At 36.6% G+C, this 24,041-nt stretch overlaps 1 protein-coding gene across 6 annotated transcripts in view; it reads right to left on the reverse strand.

Moving 5' to 3' along the window:
- Positions 1-24,041, reverse strand: part of LOC110442764 (arf-GAP with Rho-GAP domain, ANK repeat and PH domain-containing protein 2-like) — a 122,837-nt gene that overhangs the window by 86,526 nt on the left and 12,270 nt on the right. For all 6 annotated transcript variants that reach the window (XR_002462047.1, XM_021486525.1, XM_021486526.1 and 3 more), the window contains exon 2: positions 14,178-16,567. Coding sequence is in view for 5 of the 6 variants with exons in the window: in XM_021486525.1 (XP_021342200.1) it covers positions 14,178-16,539 (2,362 nt within the window). In the remaining variant the exon portion in view is untranslated. The remainder of the gene's footprint in view (positions 1-14,177; positions 16,568-24,041) is intronic.

The following is a 24,041-nucleotide window of genomic DNA, read 5'->3' on the forward strand; positions in this document are numbered from 1 at the left end:
GAGGTACATTTACAAGTAAGTACATTATTGATGGTGTACTTCATGTTTGAGGTACATTTACAAGCAAGTACATTATTGATGGTGTACTTCATGTTTGAGGTACATTTACAAGAACATTATTGATGGTTTATTTTCTGTTTGAGGTACATATACAGGTACATTATTGATGGTATATTTCTTGTTCGAGGTACATTTACAAGTAAGTACATTATTGATGGTGAACTTCATGTTTGAGGTACATTTACAAGTAAGTACATTATTGATGGTGTGCTTCATGATTGAGGTACATTTACAAGTAAGTACATTATTGATAGTGTACTTCCTGTTTGAGGTACATTTACAAGTAAGTACATAATTGCTGGTGTACTTCCTGTTTGAGGTACATTTACAAGTAAGTACATAATTAATGGTGTACTTCCTGTTTGAGGTACATTTGCAAGTACATTACTGATGGTGTACTTCCTGTTTGAGGTACATTTACAAGTAAGAACATTATTGATAGTGTACTTCCTGTTTGAGGTACATTTACAAGTAAGTACATTATTGATGGTGTACTTCCTGGTTGAGGTACATTTACAAGTACATTATTGATGGTATACTTCCTGTTTGAGGTACATTTACAAGTAAGTACATTATTGATGGGGTACTTCCTGGTTGAGGTACATTTACAAGTACATTATTGATGGTATACTTCCTGTTTGAGGTACATTTACAAGTAAGTACATTATTGATGATCTATTTCCTGTTTTAGGTACATTTACAAGTACATTATTGATGGTGAACTTCCTGTTTGAGGTAATAACAAGTTAAATCTCCCTAATTACGTTTTGTATATTTAACTGTAGCTCCGTTGGTCCGGCACACTTCTGTTGACCAGGTTGCTCTGTCTGTTAGAGCTGACCAACTGTTTGAAGTCAAGGGTTCAAGTCTTGGTCTAGCCATGTTTTTCACACGCAGAACACCACTGTTGATTATTTTTGTTTATATGATTTTTTTTCATAAAACTCCTGCTAGGAATACTTTTTTGTTGAGAAATAATTTATCAAAGCTATAGTCATGCTGGGAAATAGTTTTAAATACCTAGTTTCAGTTTTTGGCAGTGGTACGAGTATCCTAGCTATATTTTGTATTTGGAAAATTTACAATAACAAAAACATGTTTCATACATCTATACATACAAATTAAGTCATTTATAAATATTAACGGAGTATAAATTATGGTCACTACTTTGAGGTAATGATGACCAGTACATATGCAGACCATTAGACTTACCAGTTGACCAGGAATATGTTTCACTAGTGACCGAAGGTCGTTTTCCATATATCTCACTGAAATCCATGATGTACTACCACACAGCACAGAACTTCATCACAAACTCCAGTATATGGTATATATACGTAACAGTCAGTATGAGGTGGCAGTGAAATATTTTTGCCACATCTGTCAGAATTAGTAATAGAGTTTGTGTGATGCTATGGGACTGGACAAGCCTGGTTACTGTTAGTGAACAATTACTACTTTATGGTACCATCCTTCACAGAACTGTTTATATAATCCAATGACAGGAAAAGACATGTACACATTTTAACTGGTAAAGAAATGGAATACATTTTTTGACAGTTATGGTATATGTCTCCGAGATTTACACTGGCCGTGTCTAGATCCATACATTTTAAATGTCAGTACCATGAGTACAATGTTTACAATCCTCAGCTCCCTGGTCACAGGCCTTACACTGCGTTAACTGAAGGGTAGATGTGCAGCACACATAATTATATACACCAGCTGTATCACACCTGTATCACACACCTGTGTCAGATACCTGTGACCCACTTAAACAATAAAATAATCAAAAATCAGGTGTATATATCACAAAAACCACTAAATCCACTGGTTTAGAAAGGAATGAAGAAAACACTACCTGGTTGTCAAAAGTATTACGAAATACGAAGAAGATAAAATTCCAGTGTGCTAGAAACAAGAGGCCCAGAGGGCCTGTAACGATCACCTGAATATTTAAGCAGTCATAGCAAAATACTATATTTTTCATTTCAAATATATTTTAAAAGGATTGAGCAACAGGCTTTGCTTATATAAGCTCTCTCCAAAGCTTCCAGCATACTTTTGATATTTGAAGACATTGAATACAATATTTACATACATACATTATATTTCAACTCATCTCATGACACTTGGGTACATTTATTGCTAGGTAATATACAATAATTAGGCTGGATTAATATTTTCATGTTTCCACAAAATTACATTATTTCATGTGATACATGGACTTAAGGAGGCTCCATCCTTTCGCAATTAGCCAGCAGAATGCAATGAAAGTTTCACATAATGGTTATGTCACTATGTAGAGATGATTTTATGAAAATCTAAGCATTCCGATAAACTGGGGATTTTTTTGGTAAAAAATACCAAAAAATTGAAAGTTTGTCAAATTCAACACTTTCACATTTTTTGAGCGTGTGGCATTGTTCAAAACTGTTACAACAATAACAAAATGAAAGGAAACTTTGCTAATCAACCCTACAAATGTTTTATTTATCATAAAATATCTACAATATGTTACAATAAGCGTTTTTTATAGAAATTGTATGGATAAAAGTTACTAAATACAAGCTAAAAGCAAACAGGACACATAGTTTCATACAAAAAGGGTGAAAAATTGAACCAAATACACACAAAGTCTTTATAATTCATTTATTTTACATTTTATATTAATTTTGATCCTGATGAAAGTTGTCTAACTTGAAAACAAACAGAACTTTTTGCAGAGGGATAGAATTTATACAATGACACCTATTTTCTTTACTATACCAAAAACGACGGAAATAAATTAAATTACTATATTTAATTGTCAATTTACTGTTCTTTTATGGAACAAAATTACTCTCAAATATGTACACTCTGGACATCATTCCATAGCCTGCTTACGCATGGTATATTAACATGTCAGGTACATTTGTAACCATAGGCTATCGCATGGTATGCCGTTATTACATGCACACACTTGCACTTTATAGGGATCTTGATATTTTACAAACCAGTATTTTCACAGAGTTATTGTAATTGCATTAGTGAACTGATTTATTTCTGACAGAGCGTAACTCGCTCCACAACAAAAATTGTAGCCACTAAGAGCTTGTGAACTACGGTAAACCTCCGGTCTGTTCGAATTGGCGGATAGTTCGAACACATATTTTTTTCAATAAAAACAATAATTTTCTAGCTAGTGATAGTTCAAACTCTGATTGACCCTATTTCGGATAGTCCGAACTTGTCAAATGAAGAACGTACATGTAAAGTAAGATTTTTTTCCGGCAAACTCCATTGAAAGCTCGCGGCGATCGACCCCGGAAAAATGCCAATACTTTTGATCAACAGACACGTTTAGGGTAATGGGTCGTATGTTTGAGCATTGCAGTACAGCTGTGACAGACAAACCATAAATATATGTCACAGATTTTAGCATTGATTAATTTTTTTACATTGTTTGAAAAATACATCGTGCAAGAAACAGCCAATTGCAACTTAGGCCCCGACAATGTATAAATAACATGCGATCAGTACGAACTGGTGTCACGCTGTATGGCAAACTAAGAAATCGCCCATGTATTGTCAAATAGTGTTAACTAAGCATTTTGATTATTTAATTGAGACCAGACATCCGTTAATTATTGCCAATCAAGGTATTACCTGTAACGTGTGCCCTCACACCAGGTAGCTAGGGCAGGACACGATGTCGCGGTAGGGACCGGCCGCCCAGCCATGGTGAGTGACGTGATTAGCATTCATGTCCAAGTCCAAACAATCCACAGGTGTCCCAATAAGCGATGGGTAATTTTGAAGGTGTCTAATAATTTTGGTAGGTATAAGGACTATATCACTTATAACTTAAAAGCAGACATGTTGATGTTCTGACCTAATTTTACTAACATATAGACCTATATTTACTGTACAGTAGCGCTTTGTAAATGCAACAGGTTGTGTAGACTATGTTTTCAATTTATTAAACGGACCATTCATTACGAAATAATATATACAATAGTTTCTGATTCAAATAAAACCTAACCTAACTTTTGTGTCACAAATGAAACGTGTACTGTTTCGGGGCCTACACAATGGCCTCTGCTTCGCAGATCATAATTATCATAATTATCACAAAATGAAGAAAGTTTAATGATCAATTAACATTGAATTAAATAATATACTATCATTTTACCCATTTATAAATGTGCCATTGTTCTATGCCAGGCCGTCGTTGTTACGTATCGACCTTACATTGGATATATAGAGGTATAATCCGGTGAAGAAAATATGTCAGGTATATGTTTGTGACTTGATTTACACTTTGCCAAAATTTTTGCCGATAGTTCGAACTCACGCTTATTTTCTGAAGCATAATTTTGTATAATCCGAACAGCTTCATCAATATTTATTTAATTTTATTCAAACTGACCGAAGGTTTACCATACTTTTACTGTGATACGTACAGGTGAGGTCGGAAAACAAAACACATCAGTCTGCATTCCATGCACCTCATATACGACCTTCTTGAAGTTGTCTGATCGTATGTCAGTGTTTTCCCGTGAGTTAATAAATGTCTTTGTATCATAAGCTTTATTCCTGAAGTACGTGAGATTACACATTTCCAAGTTAAGTCTCGATATCGGTTATTGACATATCATCGTCACACACGTGTACTATTGTTTACCCGGTGTTACTATAATTTACACTACGGTAATGGAATGCCCGATACGCAATACGGAAATGACGACACGAAAATACGACAAGAAAAACATGTGTATTACGAAGGGTGGGAAGTCCATAAGATAAACATAAAAAAAATACAAACTTTGCAATATTGATATTTAATATACCGTAGTTGTAAAATCTGTGTCAACACAAATTAAATATACCGTTATGGATATACACAGTATTCCAAATCAAATTAAATATATGGATATATGTCTTTACCTTGAGCCACTAAAATTTTGCTACAGCAACATGAAATAAAGCAAAACTGATACATGCATGTATGCTGATAAAGAAATGTACAAGGACTTATTTGAAGTAGAAATGTCTTGAGATGAGTTAGAAAATCAAATAGAAAATGAACTAAAAGAAAACAGAAAAAAAAAATTCAAAAAAAATGAAAACACAAAAAAGAAAACATAACTAATTATATAAGAACACAAAAGAATCTCGAACACTGACTCATACACTCTAACACCACAATTGTTTCTACTGGCATGGGTTTGTTGGTTTATTTAATGTAGTTTATATTTGTTTTAAATTAATGTGCAGTTGGGCATTAAATATGATAACAAAGTACACTAGTTCAAAGGATACAAATATATGACATTTTGGTATTTCATAATAAATTATTAGTTTTTCAATAATTAAATAAATTATAACTATTGATTTACATTACTCCATCATACCTTAAGTGTCATGACCACATAAAGTCCCTATATTAAATACTATATTGCACTACAAATATTTCCCTCGCAAACTTTGTTGGCTCCATCTGTTGAAACTACCAGCCAAATATTATTATAAGATTCTATGCTTTTTGGTTCTTGAAGTTACTTGACATATTTTTCCCTGTGGTTGAGGTCATTTTCATTCGCAAACTTTGGTGAGCTCTATCCCAGGACGCGACCAGCCAAATATTATAATTTTATGCCTTCGATTATTCAGAAGTCGTTTGATGTTTTTGACATATTTGACAACTGTGACCTTGAAAGTAAGTCAAGGTCATTTTCATTCTCAAACTTTGTTGGGCTCTATCTCAGGAAGCCAACAGCCAAATATAAAGATTCTATACCTTTTAGTTCTTCAGAAGAAGTCGTTTGAAGTGTTTGACAAATCTGACTCATGAGACCTTTAAAGTAGGTCAATGTCATTTTCATTCTCAAACTTTGTTGGGCTCTATCCCAGGAAGCTACCAGCCAAATATTTAGGTTCTATACCTTTTAGTTCTTCAGGAGAAGTTGTTTTATGCATTAGACATATCTGACACCTGTGATCTTCAAAGTCAAGGTCATTCTCATTCTCATACTCTTTGTCAGGCTCCATATCCCATGAAGCCAACAGCCAAATATGAAGATTCTATACCTTTTAGTTCTTCAGAAGAAGTTTTTTGACATATTTGACCACTGTGACCTTGAAAGAATGTCATGGTCATTTTTGTTCTCAAACTTTGTCGGGCTCCTACCAACAAAGCTTTCAGCAAAACATCATGACCCTAGGCCTGTCCGTTCTTCAGAAGAAGTTGTTTTAAGGAAAAGTTGACTGACGACAGAAGATGCACCATGACATAAGCTCACTTGCTCTTCGGGCAGGTGAGCTAAAAAGGCTTTTAACAGTGGATTTGCCAAAAAATGATGTTGGGGAGTAACTAATACATATCATTTAGAGAGCTGGTGATTGTCAGTTAACAGATAAATTCTATAAACGCCTTCTCCAATATCTCCAGCATACCAGATACTGCTATAAAATTTTCATAATATCTCCCACTGAAAATTGGCAAAATATGACCAAAATTGTATTATCTGTATAAATTAACTATAGTCCAAAATGTTACCCCTTCCGAGGGGAAAAGGTGACCCCAGGGTAATGAAATTTATGATTTTGATAATGCACTTACATGTAGCTTTCCATCAATGAATTAAATCCCATAAAATTATAGCACAAATGTAAGATTACACATGGATGTGGTCGTTATAACTTCGCTTCAAATACAGTGTATCTTAGTGTGCAGAGAACGTGTGCAATTCTGTACACGGACCCAAACTCCCATAGACATTTCCTTAGGTCCAACTACACTATGTTTAGGCTTTGCTGGATGTGAAGGAGGGGGATCAGGAGGTTTAAATAAATCAACAAAACATTGGAATAGATATAGCAAAACAAATATGTGGTATATATAGCAATAGAAAATCAATACCCAGCCCTAGTGTCTATTGTTACTTCCTTGTCTGAGAGTAGCGTACTAAAGTTCAGTAAAGTAAGGCTATACTAATTATATCACGACAATCGGTCTATATTTTACTCAATACCATATACCAAAATGATTCTTACGGTATACATTGTATAGCAGAATTCAAAATCAGAATTTTCTGATCTCCATGTAACTGACAGGGGAGTATTGATTTGATAACACACTATGTATGTGTATCCCTATCTGTCTGCTAAACAACAGGCATATAGATTAAACATAAAATTTATGTATTTGATATGTTATCTTTGTACATGAGCACAGCTTAAATGCACATCAACATGCAAATAACATAAATATATCTAAAGAGGTTCCACATGGGGAATTTTAATATCTATACATTTAATAGCAATACATATAGAAGGGCTCCACATGGGGCATTTTAATATCTATACATATACAGAAGGGTTCCACATGGGGCATTTTAATATCTATACATAAAGAAGGGCTCCACATGGGGCATTTTTATGTCTATACATATAGAGGGGCTCCACGTGGGACATTTTAATGTCTATATATATAGAGGGGCTCCACGTGGGGCATTTTAATGTCTATACATATAGAGGGGCTCCACGTGGGGCATTTTAATAGCAATACATATAGATGGGCTCCATGCAGGGCATTTCAATGTCTGTACATATAGAGGGGCTCCATGCGGGGCATTTCAATGTTTATACATATAGAGGGGCTCCATGCGGGGCATTTTAATAGCAATACATATAGATGGGCTCCACGTGGGGCAGTTAAATGTCTATACATATACAGAAGGGTTCCACATGGGGCATTTTAATATCTATACATAAAGAAGGGCTCCACATGGGGCATTTTTATGTCGTATACATATAGAGGGGCTCCACGTGGGACATTTTAATGTCTATATATATAGAGGGGATCCACGTGGGGCATTTCAATGTTTATAAATATAGAGGGGCTCCATGCGGGACATTTTGATATCAATACATATAGAGGGGCTCCACGTGGGGCATTTCAATATCTATACATATAGAGGGGCTCCATGCGGGGCATTTTAATATCAATACATATAGAGGGGCTCCACGTGGGGCATTTCAATGTTTATACATATAGAGGGGCTCCATGCGGGGCATTTTAATATCAATACATATAGAGGGGCTTCATGCGGGGCATTTCAATGTCTGTACATATAGAGGGGCTCCATGCGGGGCATTTTAATAGCAATACATATAGATGGGCTCCACGTGGGGCAGTTAAATGTCTATACATATAGAGGTGCTCCATGCGGGGCATTGTAATGTCTATACATATAGATGGGCTCCACGTGGGGCATTTCAATGTCTATACATATAGAGGGGCTCCACGTGGGGCATTTCAATGTCTATACATATAGAAAGACTCCACATGGGGCATTTTAATATCTACATATATAGGGGCTCCATGTGGGGCTTTTAATATCTATACATATAGAGGAGTTTCACATGACAAATTTTAATAAATAGTTGGCTCCAACTGAGGTTGCCAAGAGTTAAATTCCATGTTTTTGCTCAAGGTATTTAGGGATAAATTCGTCATTAGGTCAAAGGGTATTTTTAACAAGGGGATCAAGGGGAACTAGCACATCAATTTAGAAAAAAATCCTTCAAGTACTTTCTGAGAATCAGGGATATCAAGAATTGCTTAGGATGGACGGCAGACAGACCACACACCAAAGACGACATGCGATTTGATTGGATAAAGTTCCCTGGCCAATAAAAAATATGTTCTAAAGAATAATACTTGTGTGAACTTTCATGGATATCTGCAACTGTTGGAAAATCAAGTTGTCTAGTGATGACAACAATTTTTTTAAAGAAAATTATGTTCTTGACCTGCACCTTGACCAAAGCATCTGGAAACTTTATCTCCTTTGAGGTAACGTCATTCCTGACAGTTTGTGTGAAGTTCAGTTACAGTGACCTTAACATTGACAACAACACATTGAAATGCAATCTTGTTCAAGGTGTTGTCATACACAACTGTACTTGATGCTTGCTAATAGCTTCATGGATATCAGTTGAGTTATATAAAGGCAGTGTACATGTACAGAAGACATAGTTTTACCTTGACTTACCTGCTATGCACTCTTTAAGCAGCAAACTCATTTTAGGTATAAACTATCATTCCTAACATAGTAAACATTACACTTTTCATCTGACATCTCAGGATGTGATCAATCTTATTTGCCCTTGTGTTCATGTCCTATTTTTAAAATCTCAAAAAAAATGTACATGCACATTGATTGAGTGCTAAGATACATATAGAATGCTGAACTATAAGGTATGTGTTGTATGATCAGTTGTGGAGAATACTTTCTAAGCATAACACCCATCATGGACTTGTATTTGATAAACTTGACATTGTATCTATTTATATACCATCACCACAGATCTCCGCCTCTCAGCAACAGTTCGTGTCCGTGATACAGGATTACATAAATACATGTATGAAATACATACAAGTTGTCATCAGTTTTCTTCTACTTAATTTTACTACAGTCTGTTCCTGTAAACAAAATGCAGCAGTATTTTTCTTGAAAATGGAAAGATCTTCCTCTTTTTTCTTCTACTTCATTTTGGGAAAATAAACTAGACAAAAATATCACTGGTCATATTCATGTCAGACTTCAGATGAATTTCTTGAAAATATCATTCAGGAAACCCTTTTCTCTTTTGTAAGAGCACACAACCTTGATCAATACCTTGGTAAAATAGAATCTACATTATAATGTATATATAGATAATCATACTCTACTGGAAGGTTTTTATTTACATTTTACATTTACTGTAGGATAAGGGACAATCAAAATGGTGTAATTCATGTTTGTACGGTGTTATAAGCGTACCACATCGTGATCATACCTGTCACAGCCACAAAAACTGTTCATTGAAAGAAACACATAAGCTAAAAGCATTGTTAACAATTTAAAATAATCACAAATAGCAATCAAATTCGACACAAAATCCATGGCACAGATGTCCTCAGCAGCCACTACAACTGGATATTAATTCATCATTTTTAAGTACAGGAATTCATTGTCAGATAAGTGTTGGTCATTTCCTGTGACTCATGTAAAGGGCAAGTGACCCCCTGAAGTCTTCCATACCAACACATCCTACATATACATCTTAATAACTCGGCTGTATATGTTTTAGACCTTATTGTTTCTCGACATGTGAGCTAACAGTAATTTAGATGAGAACAAGAGTGCCAAAAACAGTATCTATTATACCCACTGACATCATTGTGGATGGCAGATTTATAGTCTACTAAATTTAGGGTGGTCGGGTAATCAGTGGATATAGCCACAAACCTTTCACCAAGACAAGGTTTAATTCCACACCCTATTGTGGAAATGTATGGGTCACCGGTACAACCTTGTGGGGTTTTCTCCAGGTTTTCTAGTTTCCTCCAGCATTTAAACCCTTTGCATGCTACCATCACAAGAATGATATTATAATCATATACTGTATATATAGCTAGTTGATAGAACTTGTTTCATAACTGTTGTAAAATACATTAAGATTGATTTATAGAGATTGTGATCAAGGATGCAGCTAGATTGAAAATACATGATATGTGCATTTTCAAACACCATACAAATATTCTCTAGTAGTGACCTTGACTTTCAACTGTACTGTTTCTTAAGAAATGTATATATGTTTGAATTGTTAGTCAGAAAGGCAATATTAGACAAGCCATTTCCCTCATAATGTAAAGAATTCTATAGCAGTAATCTTGAATCATGACATTTGTTGTGTTATTACATTTCAGTATCATTAATTATTATAAACAACTTTTTAAAACCTAACATTTGGTATCATGCATTAGGCATCCATTTTTTCCCCTCTTAATTATGACTGATAGTAAACATAATGCTAATCATATACAATAAATCTCCAACTGAACGTTCCACAAAATAGTACAACGTATGTTGGTAAAGCTACATATGGGTAAAGCTGCACATATTGGTATGTGGGTAAAGGTACACATATTGGTTTGTGGGTAAAGGTACATATATTGGTATGTGGGTAAAGGTACATATAGTGGTTTGTGGGTAAATTTAGGTACACATATTGGTATGTTGGTAAAGCTACATATGGGTAAAGGTGCACATATTGGTATGTGGGTAAAGGTACACATATTGGTTTGTGGGTAAATTTAGGTACACATATTGGTATGTTGGTAAAGCTACATATGGGTAAAGGTACACATATATTGGTATGTAGGTAAAGCTACATATATATTGGTATGTGGGTAAAGGTACATAGTGGTTTGTGGGTAAAGGTACATATATTGGTTTGTGGGTAAAGGTACACATTGGTTTGTGGGTAAAGGTACACATATTGGTTTGTGGGTAAAGGTACACACATATTGGTATGTGGGTAAAGGTACACATATTGGTATGTGGATAAAGCTACATATGGGTAAAGGTACACATATTGGTATGTGGGTAAAGGTACACATATTGGTATGTGGGGAATGCTACATATGGATAAAGGTACACATATTGGTATGTGGGTAAAGGTACACATATTGGTATGTGGGAAATGCTACATATGGGTAAAGGTACACATATTGGTATGTGGGTAAATTTAGGTACACATATTGGTATGTGGGTAAAGGTACATATATATTGGTATGTGGGTAAAGGTACACATATTGGTTTGTGTGTAAAGGTACATATATATTGGTTTCTGGGCAAAGGTACACATATTGGTATGTGTGTAAAGGTACACATATTGGTATGTGTGTAAAGTCTAATGACTTAAATTTTGTCACGTTCTTGAATAATGAGAATTGAGTAAACACTGATCACCTGGACATGTTATGAACACCACAGCATACCCCAGTACAATAATACCAATATAAAAAATAAATTCTGCCACCATCCTTCTAATTCAGAAATGATTTATTGACATATTTATGTGTAATAGTTTCACATTGTACATGATATATGTATTGTCGAGTATATCAATGCAAGATACAATAGCTATAGGCACCAATAAAATACAGTTGTGGGACCCAACAACCCATCAAAAATACTGTGCCCACATCGTGCATACATCGTGCACACACTGTCCCCACATCGTCCACACATGATGCGCACAACTGTGCGATTTAGCTATAGTTCACCCTGTTTTGCACTTCTATCGGCACTTATGTGCGATTGGGTACAAGTGATCAATATTACCGAATGAAAACAATCCAGAAGGTCTGCATGGAATAAAGAACACTGTATATATATATAAATTTCTCATCATAATATTTCAGATTATGTCCAATTTACAATGTGGTAACACAATATTACAATGTCTGTTAGACTGTCAAGTATGGATTTGGCTCTCAGGTAACAGAACAGGTAAATAACATGTTGATGAGTGACCGGAGTTTTACCTGGGGCCCTGTGCCTGACAAAGAGAGCAGTGTATATGATACCATATGACTATTATGAAAACACAACTGGACGTTAAGTATTTGTTATTTGCATTCGTTTTGGTCTATAGCTCCCCTTCACATGGAGTTCCACACCTGGACGAGTTAGGTAAGTGCTCCAGGTGGGGAAAACTACGGTCCAGGTATACGTACATGTACAAAGTGGCTATGTTTACCTGTATATGGGACTGTGTACATGTGTTATAAAATTACATGTGTCGATTTGAGTCATTTTAAAAATCAAGAAAAATATAGAAAGATTAGCTTATATATATGTAGCTAGACTCTAGAACTCAAAACCATATATATCATTAAAAAAAATCAATTTACACCAACCATAATTGTTATCCCACAACGTTCGTACATCATCCGCACAAATGTGCGCAAGCAATAATTGTCCAGATCACACATCGTGCGCACACTGCACATCGTGCAACATTGTGCGATCCCTCAACTGTAATACGCCAGCATCATGATATCATGGGAATAAAACCTTGGTCCTTATTAATAAGACAAACTTTTAAACAATCTGAACAATTTGGAAGCGAGTATAGTAAGAACACCAAAGATAAGACACTGAATATAATTTCTTCATATCATTCATGAGGAGAGTTTAAAGCCTGGACACATGCTAAAGATGGTTATAATCCTTGACCTTGGGGATATGACCTTTGGTTAAGATCATGACAAACTCTTAGATTATGGACAATCATCCTATGAAGTAGGGTAAAGATAAAGATCAAAAAAACATTAGGCCTGGGTAAAATCTCAAGATGTTCCTCCACGACCTTGACATTGGGGATATGACTTCGTGTAAAAGTTAGGACAGACTCTTGGTAAAATATTGGCAACAGTGCAAAAAACTTTGATACGAATCCAAGAAAGAATTACAAAATCATGAGTTGGACACAATATTGTGAAGATTCTGATAATGATACCCAATAACCTTGATCTTGGGGATATGACCTTGGAGTAGGGTCATGACACATCCTCTGGTTATGGGCAACAATCCTATCAAGTTTAAAAAATTTCAAGCAAGGGGTTACAAAGACCTATTATAAACCAGACTAGAAATGCAGACAGACAGACAGTGCTTAACGATAACTCGCCCAACATTACAGGAAGGCATATAAAAAGTGAAAGAAATGCTTCTAGCAAATATAGTTCCTGGGAAGAAATAATTTTTTGTTCACTTCTCAGCCTTGCAATCCCCCATCCAGATGGTCAGCCCAACCATTTGCACAAACTTCTATCCTAACTTTCTGAGGATGCTTCCCACTCAGTATGGTTGATATGATGATATCTATCACATATTTCATGTGGAGGAGTCACTTGAGCAATGTAGCCAAATAACCTCCATTTTGGCCCCATCCGAAGCCCAGTCAAATTTTATGGATTTTTTCCCCAGTGGTTTAGAAGAATTGAGTAGCTGATTAAATTGTTGACAAACAGATGCATGGACAGCACATGTAGATGTCACAGATGCTCTTACAAAGCAATTATATAATTACTTTATTATAAATAAATGCAGAGGTAATTTCGAGGAAGATTCAAGTGTTTACTCTCTCTTATATATTTTTTTTGCAAAATGAAATCAAGAAAATTGAAATTTTTAAAAGCCTGTGTAATTTTTGAAATATATCATCAAAATTTGCAAACCATGAAATTATCTCATAGTTATGAAAATGGAATGAATCAAAACACATATACTCACTATTATATCCAAAAGCCATTGAGTACAGTCTCCCAGGGTCATCTAAAGCTTTGTCCCAGCGGGGAGGGGGCGGTATATCATTGAGAGTACATGGACTAGCCGAGCTTGACCACTCCTTTGGACCACCTGTTGCTCCTTGGTTACTTTCTTTTAGACCAAATGGATCAAAGTCACCAGAATTATCTTCCTGGGCAAATTCATAAACACCCATAGAGTTGTCTGCCCTTGTTGCCACTGTACCATCGTTATCAGTGTTGCTGAGGTCATCACCACCCTGGTTAAACACGGCACATTCCACACCAAACTCAGTGAACGGGTCATCGTCTTTGAAGGGGTCTGGCCCTGGGGTAGACAAAGAAGGTAGTTTCATATTCTCATGCAGTTTGGTTTTCTGAGGCGTTTTATTGTAAGTAGCAAAACAGTATTCAGAGGAATCGTTCATCTGAAGCTGTGTGGAAAAAATTTGTCCCTTATTTGGTGTAAAGCAGAGTTCTGCTGGTAGATCACCCTGGACAGAAGGCCAAGGGGACTGCACCGGTTGCCCAGGGTTATTAGAAGGTGCTGTTTGTCCTGCCACTACATTGACGTAGCCAGAATTTAGGGATGTCGTGGCGCCACGAGGTGGAACAGGAGGCATTGCAGGCTCAGGATGAAAAGTGGGCTTAGATTCACATGCCAGAGGATCAAACATAGACAGACTGTCTGTTGGTGGAGGAGGAGGGGGCAGAGGAGGGGGAGGAAAATCTGGGGGTGGCAATTCAAAAGATGCGTCTGGCGATCCTGTACTGTTACCACTGATGCTGCTATTGAGATTTAACTGAGTGTTTGTCATCATCCCTGGCCCCGATGTTCCAATCACATTAGGGGTGCTTGATGTGCAAGTGGTAGGTGTGTTTTTAGTGAAGAAGTCTAAATCTAACTCTGACAATGCAGAGGAAGTATTTGGAGGGGTTATGTCCATCTTTGGAGGAGTAGCAGGTTCCACATTAGCGTACACACCCTCATCTGTTACCTCCGATGAATCAAACATGCTAGAGGTCGCTGTAGATGGCAGCCCTATGGTGCTCAAACCTGTGGAGTGTCCAAACATATCAGTTCCTGGCACAGGAACAATACTGTCAATTTGTGGAGATGCTTTAGAATCATTGCCTGAAGAGGATACAGGCGAAGTATCAGAGGCAATGGTAGAAGTACTAGTAGCAGATTTGGTGGATTTTGGTGCACTTTTCCCAAACCAAATAGGTTCGTATATACTAGCCTCATTGTGACTCAGATCCACATTAGCATATTCGTTGTCCATGTTGTTTCCGTGAGGAATGATTTTATCACTGTTACTATCCTTCCCATGACTTATTGGATGATTGTTTGCGTTGGTATTGTCGCCAAAAATGTCCATGTTTACATAAACTTCACTCATAGTTCTTCTGTCAGACTCACAAGATGTCCTAGGAACAAAGCTTAAATCTAAATCCAGAGGACTTGATGGTAGAGACGAATCATTTCCTCGTCCAGGCTGATTAGTTGGTAGAGACAAATCAACTCCTTCCCCTGCCTGATATGATGTGGGTTCTAAGGAAGCTGACTTAATAGGATCAAATGTGTCACCAGAGAAGTCAGAAGATTCGTCTATGGTCAGACCCGAGATAGAAACTGAATTTCGTATCTGTCTGGGAGTTGAGTAGTCCGACTGTGATGGCAGCACAGACGTTGATGTAGACAATATCTGTTTCTTTTGTAAAGTTTTTCTGGGTTTTGGTACTGGTTTTGCCTTTGGTTTCTCAGTCTCCTGCAAGAGGGCTGGAATTTCTCCCCGCTTGGCAGGAACTGGAGGGGTTGTCTTTGGAGCTTGTTTTTCTGTTGCCATGGCTGTATTTGGTGGAGGGCTTTTTACACGGATAGGGAGTGCTACATTTTGAGGGGAGCACCTTTGAGGCGGATCTGTAGGTGTGGTCGGAGAGATAGGAGGGTGGTCCTTTTGCATATCTACAAGCAAATGTGACTTATTATTTGCCTTCTTTTCACTTCTGCTTCTCTTTGGTAGAACAATATTGGAAGTTACTTCCCCTTTACTAGGTGAGGGGTACGTGAAAATAGAATCCTGATTTGGTGGCAATGTTCGTACAGACTTGGCTCTGTCATGCTCTTCATGATATTTATTTATGTCAATGAGGGGTAGATGTTCCAGGATTCTTTTCCTGTGTCCCAGTAAGTTGATGCCAATGTCATTGAGGAAGTCGCTGTCCAAGGTCACACAATCCTTTAGATTAAAGATACCAACATCGCGGAAGTTCTGGATGTACTGTTCAAGATCAAGACTTTCCAACCAGGTAGCTAGTGTGCGTCCCCCTTCATCGCCATCCATCCTTGTCCCTTCATGAACCAGTCACTTCCTGTCAACAAAGATATATAGATGAACAAGTCTTGTAACATATATGGCAATGTAAAGATATGTTTAAAGATATATTTCTGCTATTTGTTTGCAGTTTTTTATGATTCTAAACCTTCTTTGAGTATTGTTCATATCACCACTTCAGCTCATCACAAGAAGCTGGTATAAATATATATAGCACTTCATCAAACAACTGTCACCTGCCAATGTCTAACATTGTTCATTCAATTTTAAACTCAAAGTTTACATGATTGTTCAATTGCATATATTAATTTACAAATAAAAGCTGAACTAAACACTGATCAAAGATGCATACCGATCAGTAGACTCAATACAACAAGAAGTAGAAAACAACAAATCAGAGTGAGATTTTGACCTTCCATAGTTTTTTTCAATTTCAATTCATAACAATGCAAGAAAAACATGATGATAACAGGTGTGTAAAAGTTATCTCCCTTGAAGTTTTGTTTTATTCTTTAATACACTAGCATCAAAGAGTCCCGATTCATTCCTGGGAGTATGTTTTGCTAGGTATTTTACTGACACCATAATCAAAGCCAATCCCAAGGATCACTTAATTTTTACTTTTATTTCACAGCTTTTTTATATACCTCTTGCCTGTTGACCAGTACACTCCAAAAAATAACAGGTTATTTTTCACACATGAAAAAAACCCAGCTTTTAATTTCCCTAAAGACTGATAACAGATCTAGAGTAAAAGAGTAAAAGACCATTTTATTAATTACCCTATAAACAAGCACTGACACATTAATACCCAGCTTGATCAGCCAATCAGAGGCCATAGCAGCTGTTATGAAAAACTGGAATTTAAATTCTGCCTTTTAATATAAATACATCCCCGATGTATCACTCCTTCAAAGTATCAATAAAATTGGCTCAATAGAATTTAAGTTATGACCTTGCAGCCAATCAGAGGCAATGGTGGTCATATTGAATCTTTTTTTTTATTTTTTATTTTTTTTTAAATCAGCTATCTGATGTTAAGTATATCTTTTATGTACCACTTCCCAGAATGTAACTGTTGATTATATAGTTTTACAAATTTTGTCTGGATTTGGCTTAAAACACTTTGGAACAAAAATGGGCAAAAACTCTGGTAAAAATGTGAAAATGAAATATAAATGTCAGCTGTGTAACTATATGATGTAACCAATCATACATATTAAGCTTAACTGTTTTTTGTTGAGATTTGCTTCAGGACAGGATTTTATCACATAAACACAGACAAATAAGCTAATTGCACCACTAATAGCCACTTGTTACATGACTTGGCTAGAGGCATGTCACATTGGTGAATCGTCAAGTTACTTGTTGCTGACTTGGTTAGATGTATGTCACAGAAATGAACCATTTACCCAGAAGTTAATTATTGGTGAACCATCTACATGTAGTTGCTTGTTAAGAATCTGGCTAGATGTAATATATATGTCACAGTGGTGAACCATATTGGCAATCTTTACTGACTCAGCTAGAGGTATGTCACAGTGGTGAACCATATTGACAATCTTTACTGACTCAGCTAGAGGTATGTCACAGTGGTGAACCATATTGGCAATCTTTACTGACTCAGCTAGAGGTATGTCACAGTGGTGAACCATATTGGCAATCTTTACTGACTCAGCTAGAGGTATGTCACAGTGGTGAACCATATTGACAATTTTGCCTGACTCAGCTAGAGGTATGTCACAGTGGTGAACCATATTGACAATTGTTCCTGACTCAGCTAGAGGTATGTCACAGTGGTGAACCATATTGACAATTTTTCCTGACTCAGCTAGAGGTATGTCACAGTGGTGACCATCTAGTCACTTATTACTGACTTGGCTAGATGTATGTCACAGAGGTAAACCATATTGGTAATTTTTACTGACACAGCTAGTGTTAAATCATCCATGTATGGTTGCTCGTTACCCAGTTGGCTTTACATGTAACAGTTCACATATAATAAACCATCTGAGACCTGCAGGAAGGCCACCTGCTCAGGAACACAGTGTATGTAACAAGGGAATTAAGTAACTCTAGTGGTCAATACATGTTATGATGCAATTACTGACCTAGTGATTGCTGTCCTCATATGACCCTTGTTGATGCAAGGACATTAACCCAAAACAAACAAAAACAAGAGGCCCCAAGGGCCTCTTGTGTAACTTAGCAGTCACCTGAGTTATATTATAGGTACCAGTAGCTCAATTTCTTGTTGAGATGTACAAAATGTGGAAAACAACATGTAAACAAAGTGAAATACAATACTTGTCATGTCACCAAAGGAATAGAACTTTAAAAACTATTCAAATAAATAATTTTGCTATTGAGAATTATACCGTCTCCCCAAAGGAGAGCAGATGACCTGGGTATAATGAATTTTACAATTTAGGTAATGGTAATTTAGGTAAGGACCTTTAATTTTCTATCCATTCATAACAGTAAAACATCTGAGTCTGATGGAAAGATTTTTTTTTAACTTTTAACCATAATCCCCATTTGGGCCCCACCCCTCCAGTCCCTGGGGATGGGGCAGGATCTTATTTTCTCATACCATCCAATTGCCATCTGGCATCATAATCATTCCAAACAAGTTTGAATAATTCCCTGCTGAAAGTTGACAAAATATACCCAAAAGTATTATTTCCCTATATAAACTAAAGTCAATGTTACCCCCTCCCCAAAGGAGAATGGATGGCCCGGGGGTAATAAAATTGAAAAGTAGATAAAGCATCTGACATAATTTTCATCCATGCACAGAATTCGATTGTACATCTACTACATCTGAGCCTGAAGAAGATTTTTGAAATATTGGTTAATTTTCCCTTTAGTGCCCCACCTTGGCCCCTAGGAGTTGGGGTAGGAATCCCAATTTTTTAATTTGATACCATCTTCCTCCAAGGATGATTCTCACCAAGTAAGAATAATTTTCTACTGAAATGATCAAAATATACCCAAAAGTGTTATTTCCCTATATAATTAAACTAAAGTAAACTGTACCCCCCCCCCCCCCCAAAAGAGAACGGATGGCCATGGGGTACTGAAATTTACAATTTAAATATTAAAGCCCCTAATAATCTTTCCATTCATACAGAGAATTCCATTCATACAGAGAAATTGACTGTAGTACCTCTGAGTCCGGAGAAGAAGATTTTTGAAATATTTGTTAAATTCCCTTTGGGGTCTCGTCCTTGCCCCTCAGGGTTGGGGTAGGTATCCCAATTTTACAATTCTGTAGCCTCATCTACCAAGGATGATTCTGACCAAGTCTGAAAAATTCCATCCACTGGCTCTTGAGAAGAAGTCGAAAATGTAAAAAGTTTACGCACGACGACGGACGGAAAGCGATCAGAATATACATATAAAGGTCACTTGAGCAAAGCTCAGGTGACCTGAAATAGAATTGTGACTGTCCTGTTAATTGTTCGTGACACGATTCTGTATCTTCCGGTGGCACATCGTACTAAACATTTAGATATACCTGGTAGTACGTGTTATCTCTCTGTTATCACACAATACAATGATACATAGATAGATAGATGTACATTTTTGTGACTGATGTGATAGTTCAGAGATCAATTATTGTTCATATCTCATTACAATAGCAATTCTGAACGGGAGGTCAAACTTCATGAATTACTATTCTCACAAATAATTTCTCCCGTATCATAATTGGTATATATAGGTTTTATCACTTCCTGTTTATAATTGTTCTTATTGTTTCACATTTATATATTATCCAGTGTGGTGATATCACATTGTCTTTTTTTTACGTTTTATCTAGAGAGGAAACAAAATGTCCTAGCTGTAGCGTGAATTCACTTCAAGAGATATCAGTGACAAATGTATTTAATCATCCAATTGGAAGTGTTCTATACATCGTATAACTATAATGTAAACATAATGTAACTAATAACTGACATAACTTCAGTAATGTGGTCTCCTGGTATGAACTGTTAATTACAGGTGTAAATTATCATGAACAAGAGTACCGCGGGACGATCAATATACACACATTGAATGCCATATAGTGTTATATACTTTCTTACATTGAAATAAGATCTGCATCATTCAAAGAGTGGTTAGCTGACATGCTATAAAAATGTAGGAGAAAATCTCGGATAAAAAAATCAAATACTGAAATGAACAAAGGGCAATAACTTTTACAAAAATCGTCGAATCATAATTCTTTTCAAGGAAACACAACAACATATCATAATTATTAAGCCTACTAAGTTTCAAAGAGATCCATTGAAAAATGTAGGAGGAGATTGCCGGACAAAAATCAAATACTGAAATAAACAAAGGGCAATAACTTTTGTAAAAATTGTCGAATCAAAATTCTTTTCAAGGAAACACAACAACATATCCAGTGATCCATCTACAATTTATTCTTATGAGTCCTTTTCAACTGTAATGCTAAAAACAATGAGTCCCACAATGTTAAATTTAACTGTTTCCAGAAATTCTGTGAGTCCCATCAAAATTCTATGAGTACAGGACTCGGGACTCGCATGTAGATTTATCACTACATATCATGATTTTTAGCCTCATAAGTTTCAAAGAGATCCGTTGAAAAATTGTAGGAGGAGATTGCCGGACAAAAATCAACTACTGAAATGAACAAAGGGCAATAACTTTTGGAAAAATTGTTGAATCAAAATTCTTTTAAGGGAGACACAACTTCATATTATGATTGTAATGTATACCAAGTTTCAAAGAGAACGGTCAAAAAATGTAGGAGGAGATTGCCCGACAAACAAAAGTTTACGCCGGACGGACGGACAACGCCATACCATAATTAATACTCCCGTCAAATTTGACGGGTGTATAAAAAGAGCATTAAAATATCACAGAGACTAACTACTGCATACTGGGAAATTTTCACTGCAGTCTTACTTTCGCTCTTTTCGCCTTCCGTCATGAGGGTGAATTTATCACTACAGGGAATATTAGCAAAGAATGTTACATATTCATATAATAATTAAATGTGAAGAGCGAAATTAACACTGAGAAAATATGGATTTCGAAGGCAAAAGTGAAAATTTGTTTGTGCAACAGTTTCCCAGCATACGGTAACTATATCTGTTCCGTGATCATGGAGGCAAAAATTCCTAATATAATATACATGTGCATGAATTAAATGAGGATGTAATTAATAAAACTTCCTTTCCATTGATGAATATTACCGGAATACTTTTATGATAAGTGGTTGGCATACAAAATATACAGCAACAAAAGTGCACGCAGGCAAGTTTATGTGGCCTATAATATAGGTGTACAGGATTAGTGATATTCTAGTTAGTGCAGCTCCCCTCAAGTACTGTTAATGGTTTGGTACCATATCCATGGTATAAAGTATTAAGCTACGGTACTCTACATCAAACGAGCTACTGTTAACAAAGTTGCCTTGGAATCACTGGTTCTACCTGTATATACCTACATATACCCTGTTCTACAGCAATATCTCACCTGTACAGTGTACAGCATCCTACTTCTGACCCTGGGTCACTGGTCCTACCTGTATATACCTACATATACCCTGTTCTACGGAAATATCTCATCTGTACAGTGTACAGCATCCTAATTCTGACCATGGGTCACTGGTCCTACCTGTATATACCTACATATACCCTGTTCTACGGAAATATCTCATCTGTACAGTGTACAGCATCCTAATTCTGACCCTGGGTCACTGGTCCTCCCTGTATATACCTACATATACCCTGTTCTACAGCAATATCTCACCTGTACAGTGTACAGCATCCTACTTCTGACCCTGGGTCACTGGTCCTACCTGTATATACCTACATATACCCTGTTCTACGGAAATATCTCATCTGTACAGTGTACAGCATCCTAATTCTGACCATGGGTCACTGGTCCTACCTGTATATACAGTACCTACATATACCAACAGAAGTATCTCACCTGTATAGTGTACAGCATCCTAATTCTGACCCTGGGACACTGGTCCTACCTGTATATACCTACATATCCCCTGTTCTACAGAAATATCTCATCTGTACAGTGTACAGCATCCTAATTCTGACCATGGGTCACTGGTCCTACCTGTATATACAGTACCTACATATACCAACAGAAGTATCTCACCTGTATAGTGTACAGCATCCTAATTCTGACCCTGGGTCACTGGTCCTCCCTGTATATACCTACATATACCCTGTTCTACGGAAATATCTCATCTGTACAGTGTACAGCATCCTAATTCTGACCCTGGGTCCCTGGTTCTACCTGTATATACCTACATATCCCCTGTTCTACAGAAATATCTCACCTGTCCAGCATCCTTATGTTCACCCTGGATCACTGGTTCTACCTGTATATACCTACATATACCCTGTTCTACAGAAATATCTCCCCTGTACAGTGTACAGCATCCTAATTCTGACCATGGGTCACTGGTCCTACCTGTATATACCTACATATCCCCTGTTCTACAGAAATATCTCACCTGTACAGTGTACAGCATCCTAATTCTGACCCTGGGTCACTGGTTCTACCTGTACATACCTACATATACCCTGTTTTACAGAAATATCTCACCTGTACAGTGCACAGCATCCTAATTCTGACCCTGGATCACTGGTTCTACCTGTACATACCTACATATACCCTGTTCTACAGAAATATCTCACCTGTACAGCATCCTTATGTTCACCCTGGATCACTGGTTCTACCTGTATATACCTACATATACCCTGTTCTACAGAAATATCTCACCTGTACAGTGTACAGCATCCTAATTCTGACCCTGGGTCACTGGTCCTACCTGTATATACCTACATATACCCTGTTCTACAGAAATATCTCACCTGTACAGTGTACAGCATCCTAATTCTGACCCTGGGACACTGGTCCTACCTGTATATACAGTACCTACATATACCAACAGAAGTATCTCACCTGTATAGCATCCTAATTCTAACCCTTTTCTTATAAAATTAAGATTTTTATAAAGAAGAAAAACATTGAATTTTACCTTTGATTTCAATATCAGAAAATACATAATCACATTACATGCATTCCAAAAAAAGAAACATTACCTTATAAATCTGTTTATATATGTTGGAGCTAGTGACAGTTTTCAGTGCAGTACCGGTGTCATATAAGATAAGTATCCCCCATAGGATAAGTATCCGGATACTAAAACTGGCCATAGGATAAGTATCCCCCCCATAGGATTAGTATCCCCCCCAAATCATATTAAACTTTTACTGTACATAGGTGTTGGATATATTGATTTTATCTAGGAGGAAGTATTAATGAACATTATTTTTATAGCTGGAGGCTTACAAGAAACTTTTGACGGTATACAATAGAGGAATATTGGATGTGGTGCATGGTGTTAGCTGTTTGAGGGCGATTGTTTAATTTAAGGGTAACAATTAATGATGTAGAATGAGTGAAAAATGAACCTAAATAGCTTATACACATGTTTTAATTTATCA

The sequence above is a fragment of the Mizuhopecten yessoensis genome, unplaced genomic scaffold (assembly GCF_002113885.1).
Source record: "Mizuhopecten yessoensis strain PY_sf001 unplaced genomic scaffold, ASM211388v2 scaffold716297, whole genome shotgun sequence".
NCBI lineage: Eukaryota > Metazoa > Mollusca > Bivalvia > Pectinida > Pectinidae > Mizuhopecten > Mizuhopecten yessoensis.